Source organism: Cetorhinus maximus, chromosome 9, assembly GCF_964194155.1.
Source record: "Cetorhinus maximus chromosome 9, sCetMax3.hap1.1, whole genome shotgun sequence".
Taxonomy (NCBI): domain Eukaryota; kingdom Metazoa; phylum Chordata; class Chondrichthyes; order Lamniformes; family Cetorhinidae; genus Cetorhinus; species Cetorhinus maximus.
In genome coordinates, this window is record NC_135887.1 from 11,620,659 (window position 1) to 11,643,002 (window position 22,344).

At 44.8% G+C, this 22,344-nt stretch overlaps 1 protein-coding gene across 8 annotated transcripts in view; it reads right to left on the bottom strand.

Moving 5' to 3' along the window:
- Positions 1-282: 282 nt before the first annotated feature.
- The window catches only part of hnf1ba (HNF1 homeobox Ba), a 107,216-nt gene continuing 85,154 nt past the window's right edge, over positions 283-22,344 (bottom strand). For 6 of the 8 annotated variants that reach the window (XM_078548046.1, XM_078548044.1, XM_078548049.1 and 3 more), the window contains one exon: positions 283-1,132. In XM_078548046.1, the coding sequence (XP_078404172.1) occupies positions 1,112-1,132 (21 nt within the window). In that variant the 3' untranslated portion in view covers positions 283-1,111. Of the gene's footprint in view, positions 1,133-3,326; positions 3,422-22,344 lie in introns of all 8 variants that reach the window. The other 2 variants (XM_078548043.1, XM_078548041.1) reach the window with 1 other exon arrangement.

Here is a 22,344-nt window from a genome sequence, read left to right on the forward strand (position 1 = left end):
CATATTGAATAAGAAAGCACTGGCTTCCAGCTAAGGAAATCCATGATTTTCCGCCATAGGCCTCTCAACAATTTCCACACCCTCTTTTCACAAATATTAATTTTAAACAGTAGCCCTATACGACGAATGTAACCTGGGATGACCGAGCCAACAGGTCATTTGCATCCTCTATTGACTGCTTTCCTTGCAAATCCCTGTGTCATCATTACCTTTTTCGGTAAAGGTGTGCCACTTTCAAAAATGAAGTTCAGTGCTGATTGAATGCAATCTGTTTCTCTTTTTGTCAACTCACTGCCGCCGTCGTGAGGCAGTGTTCGGTTCCTGGGAACACCAGTCTGTCTCTTCCCAATTTCAAAAGGGACTATTCAAGTTCACACCTTCGAAATCCATCGATACTAGCTGGGGCAACCCTGTTTCCTTCGCGAGTTGTGTTTGTTCAGCACCCTAGTTTCTGCGTGGCACTTAACTGGTAGCCGATGCATTCCTTGGCGATGTCGGCAACCTTGGGAATTGCACTTAATCAGGACAATCAAGATTCCTGCGTTCATTTTCCAGGCTGTTCCTTCTCTAGAATTTAACTATAATCTGTCTTCATTTAATATTCACAGTTTGGATTTGATTTAACTGTACAAGTGGTTTTGCTTCAAACTTCCAGTAAGAGATAAAAAGGTGGTTTTGGCCAAAATTTTTTTAAAAAAAAAAACAAGGATTTGCTGCGCGTGTGAGTTCCCAAAAAAAAGACCCCCAATTCTTTAAAACTCTTTCGTTATTTTTGTTCTTGCCTGAGGCCTTTGCGAACCAGAGCACAATCTGAAACAGGAGGCATTTGGTCAATGGGGAAATACTGTCCCAGCAGGAGTTTCAAGGTAAAGTTTAGGTCAGGTTTTCTCTTTCGCACCGTCTTCTCTGTCAGCCTGCTAAGGAATTTAGCTGCAGGGGAGGCCAGACTTGGACAGCTCCGTAGAATCATTCCATGTGACTGGTTGGCTCAGTGAGTTTTTCCATGGAAACCCCTGGTTTCCCCTAGAGACCAGAAAGGTGTTGTGGCAACCATTTTGTTTTTTTTTTATTGCTGTTATCTGTGATTAGAAGAGAGGAGATGAGTGGAGCATCACCAGGCTTGTAGAGGACACTGAGGAGATATAAAAAAAAGGAACAGAAAAATAAGTGGGCTGCTGTTAAAGCAAACATTAAGAGCCACCCTCATCAAAACTGAGGCAAAGATTCCATGCCTACATTCTCAGTATGAGGCAACGATGAGATAGCACACTCTGAGCCTGTGACTGTCCATCACACAGCAGAATATTTTACCCCTTACCTAAATGCATTTGTGAACATTTCTACTGGATGGTTTTTTTCCAACAAAATGGTAAACACAATCTAACCAAAATCTCCATTTCCTGTGTCAGTACACATAGTGACCAGGACAAGACCTTCCCCACCCACCCCCTCCCTCCATATTGCTTGTCTTCCGAGTGAGAACAAAGTGACAACATTTCCACATCCGTCTTCCTACACTGCTAAGAGAGACATGTTGCCAAAGCCTTTCATCTTGCATTCATCAGGACAAATGCAGGAATGCCAAATTTCGAACGCTCACAACAATTTATACTACAAGAGAAACGGGTGCTGATTGGTTGGCAAGTTGACTCTGATTGGCTGGACTGTTAACATGGAGAAAGCAATGAGGGACTATAGCCAGGCTCCCAGGTAATTCAAAAAAGGTGCAAGGGTTGAACATATTCCTTTTGTTTGCAGAGAACAGGTCCCTGTGTATATCACTTCTAGCAAGTATAAATGAGCCATGTTACAAGCTCAACTTAAATTGGTTATTAGTCTAGCTATTAGTACACTCAGGATTGTTCAGCAAGGTGTTGAAGGTATTCAGCCCAATCTCATCCATCAGCAGATGTTTTGTTTTGGGTTTTACAAGCAGGGGCTGGTTGAGTTTGGACTAAACTCTGCCTTATATGAACAATCGGAGAAACATGTTGTTTGATTTGATCAGCCAATCATTGGGACGTATGGCCAACGTACCTGGCTTCGTACTGGCATTGAAATTCAAACACACCTTGCTCAACTGTGTGGTAGGCAGAACGTCTTTTAGGGAGCAACGGCAGCATTCTATTGGTGGAAAATACCACTGTTCGTAATAGGCAGAGTACAGACAGTGCTCAATCAGCCCACACTTACAAAACCCAGAGACAACGGGTCTTTGCGCGTGGACATTGCATTCATTGACGTCCAAGTAGTTAAATGTAACAAAGTATGGCTTAAGAAGTTTGCAATGTTAAGGCGGAGGTAGTCTCACATGTCGTGTCTTAGTACACAACTGGGCAACTATCCAGCTGAAATGGTCTAGTTTGTATCAAAGCTTTGCTGTGTAGAAAAACTGACCTCTTGCTTCACTTCACCTAATAGAGTTTACAACAGCAAGAAATGGCCATTCACTCACTGCATCTGTGCCGGTTTTAGCTGCTCAATTGGATCGGTTTATAATAATCCCTCGTCTCTATCCTTTCCTCATATTCCCTCTTATATTCCCTCTTTTGAAATGCTAAGGCCGGAACTTGCCTCTCGGTGAGCGGGCGTGCGCCCGACACGCTCGAGCCTCAAATGACGAACGATGGCATCGGGCGAGCGTCCCGACATCATCGAGCACTCGCGCGATATTTCGGCCGGAGGGCGTGCGTGGGTGTCGGCAGCGCGCCCGCCGACAATGAAGCGGCCCATGAAGGCCCTTAATCAAATAGTTGATTCGAATTTTTCACTGCCCGGCCAACCGTTTGGCCGGCGGGCAGGCTGAAAAAGGGCCAAGCGTTCGGAGAAACCTCACCCACGGGCGGGATGAGGTTTCGACCAGTAACGGAAAAAATAAATGAAAACTTTTTTCACACTCAGATTTAACATGTCCCTGCTCGTGTGACAGAGTCACAGGGGCCGGGACCTGTTTTCATTCTGTTAAAAATTGTTATTTTTATTGATAAAAATCTTCAGCTCCCTGAGGCAGCTCCGAGCCTCCGCGGGCTTCACCCGTACTTCAGCGCTCGCGCTCCTCCCGCTCGCGCCCCGGCAGCGCTGAGCGCGCATTTCGCGCTGGGTTGGCCGTCAGTCGGCCGGCCAGTGTGAAATCACAGCCGGGGCCCGATCGCTGGCGCCGGTTGGTTTCCCGGCCGCTTCCGGGCCCGTTCGCCGCACCCGCCCGACGAGGGCAAAATTCGGCCCTAAGACTTTTCAGCGATGTCAATATTTTTCGCCCAAATTGCAGTAACACATTCAATGTTCTAACAGCCTGTGTGAAAACAAAATGTCTTCTAATGTCCCACCTTGGTTCTTCTGGTAATAATCCTGAGTTTATTTCCTCTAGTTACCGATTCACCAACCAGTGGAGACAATCAGTCACAGTTTGCCCTTTCAAAACCTATTCGTAATTTTGGGGGAAAAAAAAATCAGAAAACCAACGTAAAAAAAAAGTCAATCATTTTTTGCCGATATGGCGAAACCTTTGTTCCAACACCCATTGTAAAATATCAAAGCATGCTCAACGTGCCCCACACTGGCCACGAGTGAAACAAAACTGGGCTTCGGGGAACACACCGCAGAACACTAAATCCGAAAATATAGCCCCTAAAAGGAAAAATGCTTCCTTTTTACCTCTCTCCGCTCCCCTCGAGGAATGTCATGGAACATCATGGGGGGGGTGCTATCGTTTTTTTTTTTGCACCGCTGTAGAGTCATTATATGATTTCTGACAGCTCCTTTAATTACCTACTTCGCGTCACAACAAATTGCTGTGAGGTACCCGATAGAAAGATACGTTCCGGTTGATCTTATTTCATCAGGAGAGTGGTGCCAAAGATAAGTTTTGTGACCGGGCCTAATTTATTGGAACTGTAAACATAATAACCCATAGATAAGAAGACGCCAGGGGATGTCATTAAGAGCAGACCCCTCTGACTCAGGCCCTGGCAATACAAACATCACTGATCCCTTAAAGTGGCAGCAATGGTTCCTAAACTAAAGCAGCCGTAGGAATGTCCTATCAGTTGTCTGACTTGGGCAAATTTGTCCTATCTGACAATATGTGATTAGAGACATTAGAGGAATACTTCTATTAGAACTCGTTTACATATGCGCCCAGGGTGACACTAAAACGATTTAATCTGGATGCTAGCACAGTAAAGAGCAAAGATTAGCAGCATTGACTATTCATTTATTTACACTTATAAATTCAGGGCTGTGGCACTCCCAGTCTTGAGCCACATTCAAAGGGGGCGTGGGGTGGAATCAGAGTACAGTGTTGTAAACTCAATCTCTGTGCTGCGCTCCCTTTCAACGTAGCTCAATACCTCAACAAATGTGGGTAACTCTCCTGGGCCCAAATGCAGCACTCCTGTGCATCCAATGAGAATCCTAAGGATTCCCACTGCAGGGACCGGAGTGCTGAATTTAGGCCCAGGAGATAATCCACAGGTGGGTGTTTGCCAACAGAACGGGGGTGGGCGAGAGTTCAGAGATCGACAAATGGATGGTATGAATGACTTCCAAAATCACCTGAGATTGTGCTACAGCTTTATAGTTCAGACAGAGTGTGAGCTTCCCAGTTATAGCCAAGGGCATGACACTCCCCAATAATCTCCTTGATTTTCTTCATCTCACATGCTCTTCTCCATCTCTTGTATATAAGGTAGGCTCTTTCTCCGACATATGTATTTCCTTTATAATATATCTAACTTATGCCATTTTTTAATAATATGTATGATGTGTGCTGTGGCCTCAATATCTAGAGGTTATATTTTTCCACTATAATATCTACACTGTATATATGTCCAATGCTGAGAGGCTGAGTAAATTGGGCATATATTCTTTGGAGTTTAGAAGAATGAGACACAATCTCATTAAAACCTACAAGATTCTGAAGGGGCTTGATAGGATAGGGTGGGGGTGATGCTGAGAGATTGTTTCCATTGGTCGGGGAATCTAAAATGCAGGGGCACAGTCTCAGGATAAGAGGCCAATCATTTAGGACTGAGATGCGGAGAAATTACTTCACTCAAAGGGTTGTGAATCTTTGGAATTCTCTAACCCAGAGGGTTGTGAATGCTCCAGTGCTGAACACATTTAAGGCTGGGATAGACAGATTTTTGGTCTCTCAGGGAATTAAGGGGTATGGAGAGCAGATGGGAAAATTGAATTTATTTCTTATTAATTTTACAGGATGTGGGCATCGCTGGCTAGGCCAGCATTTATTGCCCATCCCTAACTGCCCTTGAGAAGGCGGTGGTGAGCTGCCTTCTTGAACCGCTGCAGTCCATGTGGTGTAGGTACACCCACAGTGCTGTTAGGGATTCCAGGATTTTGACCCAGTGACAGTGAAGGAGCAGTGATATATTTCCAAGTCAGCATAGTGAGTAGCTTGGAGGGGAACTTCCAGGCGGTGGTGTTCCCATGTGTCTGCTGCCCTTGTCCTTCTAGATGATAGCGGTTGTGGGTTTGGAAGGTGCTGCCTAAGGAGCTTTGGTGAGTTTCTGCAGTGCCTCTTGTAGATGGTACACACTGCTGTCATTGTGCATCGGTGGTGGAGGCAGTGAATGTTTGTGGAAGGGGTGCCAATCAAGTGAGCTGGATGGTGTCAAGCTTCCTGAGTGTTGTTGGAGCTGCACTCACCCAGGCAAGTGGAGAGTATTCCATCACATTCCTGATGTATTAAATGGTGGAGCAGGCTCAGTGGGCCGAATGGCCTACCCCTGCTCCTATTTCTTATCTTCTTATGTATTGCCTCTGTAATGAATCCAAAACATGCTATTCCTTTACGTTAATAATATATGCAAGCTATGCTATCTCTATAGAGATACTCTATGCTAGGCCTGCTATTTCTCTATAATAAATGCAAGGGGAAGAATTTTCCCCCCGTTGAGGGGGAAGTTCAGGAGTGGGTGCATGCAGGCTTGCCTCCGATCGGGGGCGCGCCGCCATTTTACGTGGGTGGGCCAATTAAGGCCCGTCCAGCGTGACGTCTGCCAGGAAGTGCTATGCAATAGTAAGCCACATGATATAATGCGACGCCAGAAAGAATCACATGACCCTACGTCGTATCAGTTTGAGTCACGCAGTACGATCGAAAGAGCGCATTGATCTCCCTGAGGCTAAGTGCTGCCTCAGGGAGATCGGCGCCAAATTCAAAAATGTGAAATAGAGAAAAATAAAATTTCCTTGACATGTCCCCTCATGTGACACTGTCACATGAGTTGGGACGTGTCCATCACTTTAAAGCAAACATTTATCAAAATTTAAAAAACCCTCATGAAACCTCATCATGCCCGTGGATGAGGGGTTCATGCTTTTTCTAATGCCCCGCCAGTGCTCCCAGCCTGCCCGCCAACCCTAAGGTTGGATAGGCAGGTCCATTAATTATCTCAGTGACTTTTTAAATGGCCCCAATAGGCTGTTGACAGGTCGGCGGGCGCACAGCCGATTCGGCTGCGCCCTCGCCAACCTGAAAATGGAAATGACGCGGGGTGACATCGGGAGTTCCGCCCGACATCATCCCGCGTCATTTTACACATCGGCGAGCAGGCCCCGCCTCCCGCTCACCGACCTCAATACCCTGCCCCAGGTGTGCTCTTCCCATACTGTGTATACACTGTATGCTGTTCCTCAGTAACACACCGTGAAATGAAGAGTCACCTCGCAATAGTAAGTCACATGATATAATGCGACGCCAGAAAGAATCACATGACCCTACGTCGTATCAGTTTGAGTCACGCAGTAAGATCGTTTAAAACTGAGAAGTGGCCTGTTAACTTTTCTCATTCTCCCAGGACAGAGAAGATAAAAAGATAACTGAAGCATATGGGGAGATTGCCCGTTCCTCTATTTGCTGCCACCAATTTAGTCCCTATTTCAGTTACAACCTCTCACTCTTGCTCTGCTAGATTTGAACAAATCTCCATTAAAACGTGTTTGCATCCTACCACCCAACAGGCATTTCATCACCTAGGATACCAGCATCAATCTTTAAAAATAATCAGAAACATACTTTGTAGTAGGGCACTTCTTGCTGTTTTAGATCGAAGAGCATTAAGGGACCATCAAGAGATTTACCCCCCACTCCCCCAACCACCGCCCTCCCCCCACCCCCCCGCCCCCCCCGGCAATGCTCATTCCCCAGGTGCAAAGGTCAGGAAAAATGGGAGCAAGTTTCCTTTTGCTGGGTCTCCGCATCTCTTTTTAGTCCCAGAATTTCCTGAAATGGGCTTAGGCCCAATGTATCAATGCTAAGGGAACAGGAAAGCTAGTGACCACCCATCCTTCTCTCCTGGAAAATGGTCATGGAGCACCTCACAGAGGTGGCACTGGAATTGCACTGTGGTCAACCCTGAAACCACGGAGTCTGGCAATGAGTCGATGTGGAGCTCCTAAGGTATACGGTCCACGTCTTCCACAACTTTACTGATCTGACCCTCGGGGTTTGGGACTTTCTGGCTGCGGGTAGCCAGGAACTCAGTTGTGGGTCTTCCAAACCTGAAGCTGTGCTTCTGTTTCCTGCCCTACTTTCAAAGATGGAGGCAGCCACGAGGCAGACCGCCCCCCACCGCCCACAAAACCATGTTAAAGACTTCAAGCAGTAGATTCAGATTCGCTGGAGTGACAGTGTGAGCTGCTCAACGCCGCTCTCAAAAAGGAAAGGGCTTTTTAAAGGACTGGTGCTGTGACACAATGAGGGATTTCAGCCAGGATGAGCTGGTTGAAAGTGCAGACCCCCCCCCCACACACAGAGGAGAAGGTTTGGGATGGGAGAAATTGTTCAAGGCTCGTTGCGTAAAATAGGATCATAGCAAATCAGGGGCCCATTTTACACTGTGTCTAATTCTCTTCTCCAATGGATTAGGTGTACCATGTTGGAAAAACCTCTCCCTATTACAGTAACAGGATAGGCAATAAGTAACACCCATTTGACAAAGAGATTCTATTTAGCTACGTATCATCACAGGCATAAAGTGCTTCCATTGCAAAAGAAAATCATGTGCCAATTCTCTGTAAGCTCTGTTTTCGTGCTACTATGACTCTGACTAAGGTATCCCTCCTTATCCTTCTCAACCATACTAACCTCCTCCAATGCCTCTCCACTGTCATCCACATGGATAGGGCTGTTCTCACCTCGATCCATTCTTATCTATTTAATCGCAGCCAGACTTGCATTGACTTCTTTGCCTGCTCCTCCATTGTTACCCCTGGTGTCTCCCAAGGATCTATCCTTGGCCCCCTCCTATTTCTCATCGAGGTGGTGTCGCTCCACATCATCCAAAAGCACATCTTTATTTTTCACACGTATGCTGATGACACCTAGTTCTATCTCACCACCACCTCTCTCAACTCCTCTAACGTTGCTGAGCTATCAGGTTACTTACCCAACATCCTACAGGATAAGCAGAAATTTCCACCAATTAAATATTGGGAAGACTGAAGTCAGTGGGCAGGATTTTCCTGTTGGCGAGCGAGCAGGGGGCGGGGCCCGCTCGCCAACGGGTAAAATGACGCACGGTGACGTTGGGCGGAACTCCTGACGTCACTGCCCCCCATTTAAATTTTTAGGTAGGCGGGGGCGCAGCAAAATCAGCTGTGTGCCCGCCGACCTGACAATGGCCAATTGAGGCCTTGACAGAGTCATTAAACTAATTAATGGACCTGCCCGTCCAATCTTAAGGTCAGCGGGCAGGCCAGGAGCCCTCGCGGGAATTAGAAAAAGCAGCAAACCTCATCCACCGGCAGGATGAGGTTTCATGTAGGTTTGTAAAAATTTTATTGAAGTTCTTTTAAAAATTATGGACAATGTCCCAACTCACGTGACAGTGTCACATGACTGGACATGTCAGGGAATTTTTTTTTTCTATTTTTAATATTTTTTACAGCACAGGCGATCTCCCTGAGGCAGCACTTAGCCTCAGGGGGATGAATGTGTTCTTTTGTGTGCATGCGCGAAAGATCACACTCTCGGGTTTAGGGATTCCCCCCCACCCGCACAGGGAGCGCACAGCACTTCCGTGTGGCCGTCACGCTGGGCGGGCCTTAATTGGCCCGCCCACGTAACATGGCGCCGTGCCCATGATTGGGCGGGGGCCAATCGGAAGCGCGCCTGTGCGCGCCCACACTTCAACTTCGCCCCCGATGGGGGGAAAATCCTGCTCATTGTTTTCAGTCCCCATTCCAACTCTGTTCCCTAGCTACCAACTCCATCCCCCTCCCAGGCAACTGTTTGAAACTAAACCAGATTGTTTGCAACACTGGTGTCATATCTGACCAAGATGAGCTTCCAACCACATATTCATGCCTTCACTAAAACCACCATTTTGCAGCTCCTTAACGTTTCCCGACTGTACCCCTGTCTCAGCTCATTTGTTGCTGAAACCATCATCAATGCTTTTGTTACTTCTAGACCAACTATTTCAACACACTCCTGGCTGGTCACTCATATTCCACCCTCCATAAACTTGAAGTCATCCAAAATTCTGCTGCCTGTATCCTAGCTCGTACCAAGACCCATTCACCTATCACCCTTGTGATCGCTGACCCACATTGGCACCCGGTCAAGCATTTTAAAAATCTCATCTTTGTTTTCAAATTCCTCCACGGCCTCGCCTCTCCCCGACTCTGCAATCTCCTCCAGCCTCACGACCATCCGAGGTATCTGCGCTCCTCTAATTCTGGCCTCTTGTGCGTCCCCGATTTTAATTGCTCCACCATTGGTGGCCGTGCCTTCAGTTGCCTGGGCCCCCATGCCCTGGAATTCCCTACCTCCACCCCTCTACTTTATTTTCCTCCTTTAAGACCCTCCTTAAAACCTACTTCTTTGACCATCTCACCTAATGTGGCTCAATGTCATACTATGTTTTATAATGCTCCTGTGAAGTGCCGTGGAATGTTTTATTGCATTAAAGACGCTATATAAATAAGCTGTTGTTGTATTGGCATTGTCCACTACACCTCCTCTGTTTAAACAGCGTCCCCTGGTAACTTAAATTTGAATTCCTTTCCTTAGAGTTTGAACTATTCCTAATAGGTGCAGCGTGTTGGAAAAGCCTCTCGCAATTACAGTAACAGGAAGGACAACGAGTGGAATCCATTTGATAAGGATATTCTGGTAAACTGTGTATCATCTCATGCGCAAAGCATTTTGCATTAGTCTCAGTTAACTATGCTTCAGGGAAGGGTGACCATCGTCTCTGATGAAAAGACTGGTAATTATCTGGATGTATGTTAAACTAACAGGTAGAGCCACATCATATTTTGATAAGAGGACATTTCCTGTACTGTGAAGGCTTGTTCCAACAAGCAACTCATCTAAGACCATTGGAGTATGAAGGCATAATTAATCAAGCCAGTTTAAGGGTGAATAGCTAGCATATTGATTGATAGAGGTTTTCAAAGGAAACCTCGTTTACTTAGGAGTATTTCTCTGCCTGGCTGCCCAACTGATTGAGATTTGTGTATCAGAACCTCAACAAACATTAAGATTCAATTTCTATTTGATGTATATTAACCCCTGTTCACCTTTACTTTAGTGCAATAAAAATAAATTACTTGTTTAACTGAGCTCAAGCGTCTTGTTTAGCGATGAGGTAGGCAACTTACATTTTTAACGCTGAAGAAGATATCAGGATGGATACATTTTAACTGGACGCAATTTGGGATAAATTGTGCAACTGGATCCAATTCACTTCACTGCAATAAGTCGCTGTGTTCCACTGTGTGGTGGTCTTTTCAATGATTTCAGTTACTTCAATAAATGGGAGCACCATGATGCTGAAATCATGATGTGGTGCAATATAAATCAACGTAGCTTTACATCTACGTGTTGCTACAGTCAGGAAAGCCTTTTGCTTGTTTGTGACATGAATGGAGTTGAAACACCTGATCAGGACCTATCTGTCCGGAATGAAAATAGCACTTGGCTGTTATCTTTCCCAGTTCACTTTCCTTCCTCTTCACAAAAATAAATCAATAGATTTTTATGAAGGCAGCGGCCCTGAATACACTAATGCTACCACTTTGAAGGAGATCCTTCAAGACAGTCTGCGTGGCAAAAAGGAGAGAAATAAAGGAAACTGTAACGGTAAATAATAAAACGTGCACTGCTGACCCGGGGCTCAGAGCTACTGTCTTATTTCACTTTCTTGTCTGAAAATACAAGATAATGAATACCGCTGCAAGAGCGATTCCCCTCTCTAAACCACACCGCATATCCAATACTTCTTGAAATGTATACCCCGTGGAGCTTTTAAGAGCAGTTTTACTCCAGTCTGGGAGTTTTTATCCCACAAGCAGGTGTCATGGTGAGGTCAGTACTTTCATGTGTTCTGGTCCCACACTGCTTGATTGGCGTGGCAATGAAAGAGCTGTTAGTGATATTAGTGCATGAGTAACGAATGGGTTAACACACTTGTAGTGGACACAAGAATGTCAAATATGTTAACACCAAATATAGTTGTCTTATGAGGAAAGGCTGAGCAGGTTGGGCCTATACCCATTGGAGTTTATGAGAGGCGATCTTATTGAAATATATAAGATTCTGAGGGCCTTGACAGGGTGGATGCTGAGAGAATGTTTCCCGTTGTGGGGGAGTCTAGAACTAGGGAGCATAGTTTAAAAATAAGGAGCCTCTCATGTAAGACAGAGATGAGGAGGAATTTCTTGTTTTAGCCCAGAAAGCAGTGGAGGGTGGGTCATTGAATATATTCGAGGCTGAGTTAGACAGGTTTTTGATCTACAAAGGGAGTCAAGGGTTACGGGAGGCAGGCAGGAAAGTGCAATGAAAGCTGCAATCAGATCAGCCATGATCTTATTGAATGGCAGAGCAGGCTTGAGGGGCCAAATGGCCTACTCCTGCTTCTATATCTTATGATCGTAAGCATTCATCCATTAATATCACCAACAGTAATTTCTAGGCTGTCATTGATGAATCCAAGTAAAGGGACAATCCACAGTTGATTACTACAGGACAGTCAGCATAAATTATACCCGTAAACTGCTCTTGGCTTTGCCCAGTCAGTTGATGGAAGTGTTTCTTTTATAAACAAGTTGGTGACAGATTTGAGAGAGGAGTTTCAGAAACTCCTTCTATAGAGCTACCTGGTGACCAAAGTCTGCAACTATATCTTAACTGTTGACATAGGAAAATTGAATGGAAAATGTTGACTAAGACGTTTACAATAGTAACTGTTGACAGAAGACAGTGGCCAGAAATCCTGACAACAGGGTGTAAAATATGTGACCAGAAAGTGTGTACTCTATGTAGGGGTTATATTGATATATAGATTCAGTGACTTGGTGGTGATAAAGACTTCAACAAACATCAGCATTCCTTTTTCACTTAAGTCAAAGGGTTTCTTTTAATTCAAGTTCATGGATTGTGGGCTTTGCTGGCATTTATGGTCCATCCCTAGTTGCCCTGAGAAGGTGGTAGCAAGCTGCGTTCTGGAACTACTGCAGTCCATGATGTAGGCACACCCACAGTGCTGTTAGGAAAGGAGTTCCCAGATTTTAACTCAGTGATGATGGATGAATGCCGATATAGGGGCTAAGTCAGGATGGTGAAGTGACTTGGAGGTGGATTAGCCAGCGGTGGTGTTCCCATGCACCTGTTGCCCTTGTTCTTGTAGCTTGTTGGTGGTCGCAGGTTTGTAAGGTGTGGCCGAAGGAGCCTTGGCAAGTTGCTGCAATGCATCTTGCAGATGGTACTGCCACTGGCAGGCCGGGAATCCAGCACGCCAGGGAGGCTTAGCGGCAGCCACGGGCTGGCCTGTGGGAGGGTCCGTCCTCCACATTGGCAGCCTGGTTGCTCGACGTATTTTTGTTTTAAATTTTAAAAAGTTGGAGAGAGGATGCCACTATCTTAGGGCACCCACTCTCTCTCTCTCTCTCTCAATTATCTTGAAAGACCAGCTTCTGGCTACTTCAGTTCTGGACAGCTTCCTATTGGTCCTCCAGCTTCTAGAGCCCACCCGCCATCCTTAATTGGGCAGCGAGTCACTCTCTGGCCACTAATTGTCCAATTTGGGGACAATGGCAGGTGAATGGCTGTTCTCCACACAGGATGGGATCCTGACCTCCATTTGAACCTGACGGTAGGTATCCTGAAACCTCATGGGAAAAATCCTGCCCAATGTTTCAGGTCAATGACATTTCATTAGAATTGGAGCTGTTTTGAAGCAAATCCAGGGGAAAGCTATGAGTGGGAGGGGGGTGGGGGCGGGGGATTTGAAGAAGGAAGGAGAGGGTAGAGGGGCGGGGTAATTAAATAGCAAACAGCTGGGTGAACAGTGTGAGCGAGGCTAGCAGTCAAGGGGGGTGAATCCAGTGAAAAACGGTGTGCAGATTTACCTGCTGAAAAGCATATTGGTTAATGGAAAAAGCAAACAAACACAAAATTGTGAAAGGTCGTCATAAATCACAGAGCTGACAGTTACTGACTGCACTCAGTGAAATACCTGAAGGAAACAAGGCAGCTCTGTGTTTTATAACTGGTGGGTGTGGCTCAGTTAAAGGTGGACTGAGATGTGGAGCTTGCTGTTTGCTTTAAGTAAAATGGCTTTCTACGTAGAGTGCCTTTATTGCACTATCCCAGTTGCATAGATGAGAGGCAAAGGTACAATTTTAATACAATACAGTGCAGTAATAAAGTGTAATGCTTTATTTCAGGGACTCGTGAAGTAGATGTGTATCAAGCTTTTGATGATTTTACGATGCTTTCACCGAGATGCAATATGAATTTAATGCTTTCAAAGCCTGTTCTTGCCCCTTTAGAAGGTGATCGCCCAAGGATATAAGGGGTGATCTGCACAATGGGGCTCCAAAAGACATCAGAAGACACTTCACAGGAGCATTACCAAACAACATTTGGTCCCCAGTCACACAAGGAGATATTAGAACAGGTGACCAAAAGCTTGATCAAATAAGTTGGTTTTAAGGAGTGTCTTCAAGCAGGAGAAGGAGGCAGAAAGATTTAGAGGAGAATTCCAGAGCTTAGGGCCTAGACAACTGAAGGCAGGGCCTCCAATGGTGGAGCGATATCAAGGATGTGTAAGAGGCCAGAATCAGAGGAATGCAGTGATCTTGAAGGGTGATCAGAATGGAGGAGGTTACAGAATTGGTGAATGCTGAAGAGAGATTTGGCAGAGATTTATGCAGGTGGTAAATATTAAACAATAATTTCAAAAACAAAGACCTTAGTGGTATTGACATAAAAACCCATAGGTTGCCAACTTTGGGGTGAGCATATTCAGTGAGGTTTCATCACATGGCCAGAAGGCTGCATCTCACTCTCATACTCCTGCCATTGGTGGCTGACATGGCAATCGATCAAGAATGGAGCTTACAACACCCACAATCCACTGTGCTCCAGAAATCGCTCTATCCGTCACATTTCCTGAATTCTCAGGAAAGCAGCCAGTAATCTGAGATACAACTGGGTGTGAGGTTACAATAGGGCCAACATTTACCTAGTTTACAATGGAACCTCGAATACCTATTATAATGGGGGGGGCGGTCGCACCCACTCTCACAGTTGGCTGATATATATATATTTAGTTCATCGTTCTTGACTTCTGATTGATCCATTCCTGACAATTGGAGATATGTCCCACGTTTCTCCATTGTAAACTAGGGTACTGTTGAATCCAGTGACCTTGAATTGCTGGGGCTAAAGGATCTGAGTTGCACGCTTTGTTTGGGGTGACCGCGTCAGTATAGAGACAGAGAACATCAGGAGGTCGTTGTTAGAATAAACACATGCTGTTTATTTACAATCTAACTCTACAACTATACTTATGTGCTCATAACATAAAAACTCTGTCTTCACTCTTCAGTGACTAACCCAAGACTCTGCCCACATAGAGGTAGCCCGTGTTACTCTGCTATTGGACAATAAGATCCTGTGACCTTACATTACAATACTTGCCTTAAAGGTACATTACGTCTCAAGTTACTACATTCCTCCCCCTTTACTGAAAAATACATTTTACAATATTTTAACACATCGAGTTATTTACACAGTTCAATTATTCACAAAGTCAGTCTCTCTGGTGGTTTCCTTAAGCGTGTAGAATGTCTCAACTCTATAGCTTCTGAAGTTTGCTTTGGAGTCTCCCTTACTGAAGTTGTCTGAATTTCAGGTTCTACAGCAGGTACCGGTAAATTTGTTTCTTCGACCCTTTTGGCCCTTCAAATACATTTGTACTTGGTTGAATTCTTTCAACAGGGAATATCTCGAGCACTGGCGGAATCACTTCAGGACATTTGGCTTCTCCACCTTGTATGTGATCCACATGTCTCCTTATTATTCGATCTTCAACTTTCACATGGTAAGAAAGAGGCACTTATTTCACCCAACAACCATGCTGGTCCTTCTCTAAAATTTTTCACAAATACCTTCTCTCCTACAGTAAATGTTCTATCCCGACTGTGACAATCATGTCCCATTTTCTGATTTTCCTGCCTTCTTTCTACCTTCCCCCACCCCAGGTTTGGCATAATTAGGCTCAGTCTCGAACCGAGACGGCGTTTCATTAACAATTCCGCTGGTGTGATACCTGTTGTCGAATGAGGGGTGGTTCAATAATGGAAAAGAAATCACGCTAATTTAGTCGCTATCAAATCTCCTGATAATTTCTTCAAACTAGATTTGAACGTCTGAACTGCTCTCTCAGCAAGTCCATTGGAAGAGGGATGGTATGGGGATGTTTTCACATAAATAATACAGTTGAGGCTTGTAAATCGGTTAAATTCAGCGCTTGTGAATACTGTCCCATTATCTGATACTAGCACTTCAGGTAATCCATTAATAACGAAGCTTTGTCGTAGCTTGTCTATTGTCGCTGAAGATGTGGGTGACCTCATTTCGTATACGTCCATCCATTTTGAATGCGTGTCTATGATAAGGGGAAACATCGTTCCCATAAAAGGCCCCACACAGTCGATGTGTACTCATACCCATGGTCTTTTTTTGGCCGTTCCCGGGGTGGGATGGCGCTGTTGCAGGTAATTTTTGCACTTGTTGACACTGCATACAACATTTTACTAGGTTTTCTATTTCTCCATCCATTCCCGGCCACCACATCTAGCTACATGCTATTGCCTCCATTTTGGAGATTCCGGGATGTGAACTATGGTTTTCGTCCTTTCAGGGGAACAACTTACATGAGCTCCCCACAATAAAATGCCTTCCTGGCCGGTTAGCCCATGTTTTCTCTGGAAACACGGTTTCATTTCCTCGGATTCTTGTGTTTTTGACCAACCAGAAAGAACTTGATTTCTCGCTTTGGATAAGACTGGGTCTCAGTTCGTCCGATCTTTAATTTGTTTAGCACATATCGGTGATGAATCCAGGAAGTTCAATAACAAGATGTATTCCTGAGGAATTGGAACATCCTCATCTTTTATTTGCAAGGATAAACGACTGAGTGCATCTGCATTTCCGGGTCTATAAATAAAAGTACTCTCAAGCGCTGCTAAGATCAATGCCCATCTTTGTAATCTTGCCAAGGCTACAGGACATATAGCCTTGTCTTCACTGAATAGTCCTAATAACGGCTTGTGGTCCATTATGGTAGTAAAGTGATGACTTTGCACATACTTATGAAGCTTTTTAACACCAAAAATGATTGCCAGGCCTTCTTTTTCAATTTGTGAGTACCTTTTCTCTGCAGTACTCAGTGTTCTCGGTACATGACCTATAGGTCGTTCTGATGCATCCTGCATTCGATGACAAAGCACCTCTCCTACTCCATAAACTGACGCATCACAAGTTAATCTCAACTCTTTCTTTGGATCAACATGTACCAGAAGTGTAGATGACTGTAACAACTTTTAAACTTTTGTGAAAGCTTCTTCTTGTGGTGTTTGCCATGACCATCTCTGATTTTTCTTAAGCAAGCAATATAATGATGTCAGTTCTGTCGACAGATTAGGCAATAAGCGCCCATAGTAGTTAGTCATCCCCAGAAACGATTTCAATTCGGATGTATTCTTTGGTTCTGGAACTTCTTTAACAGCTTTCACTTTTTCTTCAACTGGACGTTGGCCCTTGTGAATCGACCTTGTGACCTGTTTAAGTTACTTCTTCTGCCTGGAATGTGCACTTTTCCTTTTTCAACCTCACTCCTACCTGTGAAAAACATTTCAGAACTTTCTCCAGGTTCATCAAATGTTCCTTTTCTGTGAGTCCAGTCAAGAGAACATCGTCAAGATAAACTGCAACATGGGGCAATCCCTGTAACAAGCTTTCCATGGTTCTTTGGAATATGGCACAAGCAGAAGATGCCCCAAATGGCAATGTATTGATACAATCCCTTTATGTGTATCTATGGTGACGAACATTTGGGATGTCTGCTCTAATTCCAGTTGCTGGTAGGCATGACTCAAATCTAACTTCGTGTAAGCCTTTCCACCCGTCAATTTAGCGTATAAATCTTCAATTTTAGGTATGGGGTGTCTATCCAATTTAGCAGCTTTATTGACTGTAAATTTGTAGTCCCCGCATATTCGAATGCTTCGTTCAGGTTTGAGAACAGGTACAATTGGAGCTGCTCACTCTGAAAATTATACAGCTTGTATCACTCCCAGTTTTTCTAATCTGTCCAGTTCGGCGCCTACCTTATCCCGCATTGCATAAGGTACTGGTCTTGCCTACATGAATCTTGGTGTTGCCTCAGGATTTACATTAATTTTTGCTTGTAGCCCTTCAATTTTTCCAAGTTCTTCCTTGAAAACTGAGGCATATTTCTGTAATAACTGTGAAAATCCATTCGTTCTTAATTGGAAGATTTCAGTCCATTCCAATTTAATTTCTTTCAGCTAGTTTCATCTGAGGAGACTAGGTCCCTTGTCTGCTCATACCATCAAGGATAATCTCCCTGTTTGACCTTTATAGTTTACTAAGACTTTACATGCGCACTTGACTTCTATGCTTTCTCCTGTATAAGCCTTTAACTTTTCAACAGTTCCTTCTAAATTCAGGTTACGTTCTCCCTGATTCAAGCATTGAAGCTCTCCAATTACTGGTAGCTGCAACAGTATCCACCTCCATTCTGATAGGCCTCTCATTCACTCTCATGGTTACATAGATAGGCTCCGTTCTTCCTACCTTTAAATTATATAGCGAATAAATATCAGCATCTATTTACTTCAGGATTTTCAGCGCTGATTATCTCATTGGGTTTTTGCTTTTGTCTGAAAGTCTGCCTGATTCTATCTTTACAATTTCTCAAGAGGTTTCCATTTTGATGGCAGAAGAAACGTTCAACCTTTTTAGATAGTGTTTCATTACGGGGCTGTCTACTTCCATCTCTGTCAGTATGATGCCAAGCTTTTGCTGCTGGGATCTCCTTTTTAATTTGTCCGCTAGCGGCGGCTGCTTCCCGCTTCGGAACAAAGCTCTGCACTTTCGCGCTCTTTTTGGTTGAAGCTCCCCCACCCAACATGGAGGGTGGCGCCATTTTGCGCTCCTCGAATGGCTTCTGAGTCACGCACCGCACCTTCCATTGCAAGAGCGATTTCAAACGTCTTCGAAACATCCAAGTTTGTTTCTGCCAACAATTTCCCCTGGATCGCATTCTTGTTTATACCGTACACCAACCGATCTCTAAGCATATCATTGCTTGAAGTCCTGAATTCGCAGTATTCAGTTAATTGCTTCAAACCAGCTACATAAGAAGGAACAGCCTCCCCCGCAGCTCTGATTCTTCAGCTGAATTTACATCTTTGTATGGTCACTGGTGGCTTGGACTGATCATGATTTCTTACGAGGTTCACTAAATCATCAAAACTTTTGGAGTCTGGGGCACCGGGCACCAACAGAATTTGAATTAGTCCGTACGTCTCACTCCCACACGTGGGCAGAAGGATCACGCGCATCTTCTCCTCCCCCTCAATGTCGTTCCCCTGGAAGAAGAACGCGAGGCGTTCAACATAGCGAGACCAGTCGTCCGAGATTGGATCGAATGGCTCTACTCTTCCAAATTGCGGCATCTCTTAAGGAATTAATTCAACGCTCAGAAGGAAATTTTCTTTAACTTGCAACTAGCGTGCGAGCTATGGCCCGATTTTGGTCCTTCTGGTTTCCTTTGTTTCTCTCTCTCGATTTTTACCTCGTTTCTTCCGTGATTTTTCATCCTTTTTCCCTCGTCACCAGTTTGTTGGATCCAGTGCCCTTCATTTGTTGGAGCTAAAGGATCTGAGTTGCATGCTTTGTTCGGGGTGACTGCGTCGGCATAGAGACCGAGAACATCAGGAGGTCGTTGTTAGAATAAACACATGCTGTTTATTTACAATCTAACTCTACAACTATACTTATGTGCTTATAACATAAAAACTCTGTCTTCACTCCTCAGTGACTAACCCAAGACTCTGCCCGAATAGAGGTAGCCCTACTCTGCTATTGGACAATAAGATCATGTGACCTTATATTACAATACTTGTCTTAAAGGTACATTATGTCTCAAGTTACTACAGGTACACACTGGAAATGAATTGTCAGCTGACTTAAGGTAGAATCAGAGGACGGACTCTCTCTGGTTTCCTGATGCAAAAGTTAAATGTCAGGGATGCATGGATAGGCAATTCTACCAGTGCTGAGTACTCACCTAACAGCAACGTAATGAAAACCCACAATCGGTGAAATTCAACGCAACAGACTCAATTGCATTTATCTGGCTTATGCAAAACGAATTTCATCCTCCCACAGAACAAACTTGGACTTGAATATTCGAGCTTTCATTTATTTCCAATCCCCACCATTCTGATGAGAATTTTGTAGAACGTGCCTTATGAATGACGATCATTTTTGAAAGGTGCCCTGACATGTCTGTAACACAGCAGCAGGGGTGATCCAGCAAATCTGGGTCGCTGGCGTGGAGACATGCCCATGAGCAGCACCTTTTCAAGGATTGGCCCCAAGCACCCAAATTTGGAATATGTGTCAATGGCAGGGAAGGCTCACTGCAGACATGCCATGTTTCAATCCCTTTAACACAAGTTAGCAAACACAATTGTGTGGCAAATTTACAAAACTAGAATCTTTTAGTCTGTAGCTCATTAGGTTAAAAAAAACCTGTTTCCTTCACATCACGAAATGCTGCGTTTTTTTTGTCAAGTCTACTTGCTTAAAAATATCCAAGATGTGTTGGTGCTTTTCCACCGACTACCCTGCCTGAAAGTAATTCTCCAACAGCAGCAAATTGCATTTATGTAGCACCTTTAACATAGTAAACTGTCCTAGGCTGGTTTACAGGAGCATAATTAGAGAAAGATTGATGCCATGCCAAAGAAGGAGACGTAATCAAAACCTGGTCAGAGGTGGGTTTTAAACAACACCTTAATAGAAGAGAGAGATGTAGAGAGGTTCAGGGAGAAAATTCCAGAGCTTGGAGTCTAGATAGCTGAAGACATGGTCAACAATGGTGAAGAAGGCCAGGAAAAAGACATTTACAAAGTAAACTGTGGCAAGAAACTTGCCTCCTGACTCCCATCTATAAAGCACAAGTTAGGAGAGCGTGATGGAATAATCTCCACCTGCCTGGATGAGCACAGCTCCAAAAACACTCAAGAAGCTCAACACCTTCCAGGACAAGGCAGTTTGTTTGATTGACACCCCATCCACTACCTTAAACATTCGCTTCCTCCTCGAGTGTGTACTGCAGCAACTCGCCAATGCTCCTTCAATAGCACTTTCCAAATCCCATGACCTCTACCACCTAGAAGGACAAGGGCAGCAGACACATGGGAACACCACCACCTGCAAATTCCCCTCCAAGCCACTCACCATCCTGACTTGGAACTGTATCGCTGATCCTTCATCTTCACCGGGTCAAAATCCTGGAACTCCCTTCCTAACAGCACCGTGGGTGTACCTACACCACATGGACTGCAGAGGTTCAAGAAGGCAGCTCACCACCCCCTTCTCAAGGGCAATTAGAGATGGGCTATAAATGCTGGCCTTGCAAGTGTTGCCACCATCCCATGAACGAATATAAAGATACCGTCCAACACATTTCTAAAGCTGTATATAGGTTTGTAGTTAATGGATTTATGGCCAGAGTTTTTACCTCGTCGGGTGGGCTTGGCGGGGGTGGGTGGGAGCGATCGGGAAGTAGGCCGCCGCCCACAATCGGGGCCAGACCGCGATTTCACACTGGCGGGCCAATTAAGGCCTGCTAAGCGTGAAAATACACATGACAGCACTCAGCGCTGCCTGTGTGTGTGGGGGGAGGAGGAGGGTGAGCGCGCAAGAAAAGCTCCCTGAGGCAGCTCCGTGCCTCAGGGAGATGAAGATGTAGAAAAATAAAAATAAAGCATTTTAAGATGTTAAAAAAACATGTCCCCTCACGTGACTCAGTCACACGAGCAGGGGACATGTTAGAAATTAGTATGAATTTTTTTTTAATGATGGATCGAAACCTCATCCCGCCTGTGGCTAACTCTATACAACAGGAGACGTGTACAATTATGTAAAGAAACAAAACTGTATGTGATCAACACATTCTGAATCCTGGTTAGAATAGTATAGGGAAGGTGGTGGCATAGTGGTATTGTCACTGTCCCAGTGTTCCAGAGACCCAGGGTAATGCTCTGGGGACCTGGGTTCAAATCCCAATTTGAAATCCCAATCCCAAAAAATCTTGAATTAAAAGCCTGGCAGCGTCGATTGTCGTAAAAAACCATGTGGTTCACCAATGTCCTTACCTGGTCTAGCCTACATCTGACTCCACTGTGGTTGACTGTTAACTGCCCTCTGAACAAGAGCAATTAGGGATGGGCAATAAATGCTGACCTACCCAGCAATGCCCACATCCAATGAATAAAATAACACCAGGTCTGAGCCACTTAGAACTCAATTTCATCAGAGCCCCATCTCATCTAATCCTGTTTTATCCCCTCTACCATTAACTGTTTCTCTTCTTTGGATGCAGAATTGGCCCCAGCACCCCTGGGTTGGGAAAGGAAATATTTCAATGGTCCTTATTAGACTCTGCTTTGTGTGGACTTCTGACCAGGACAGTATCGGAACAGGCTCCCAGACACCGAGGGGTCATGTGGACAAATTCACTGTGGAATCAGGCCCCAGCGAGACAAACTACATCCAGGAGAGCAAAGGGGGAGTGGCAGTGATGGGGGCAGGGTGCGGGCACAGTGGGAGGAAACAAAAATTGATTTCTAAAAACAAGAAAATGTCTTGTAGCTATTTGTTTTCCTTAGCTCCTCAGAGACTCTCTGCCCCACACACCATGGATAGGCCACACTGATCAGCTGCTTCTGGACAATACTGCTCAGCGCCTCTTGACAGACACAAGC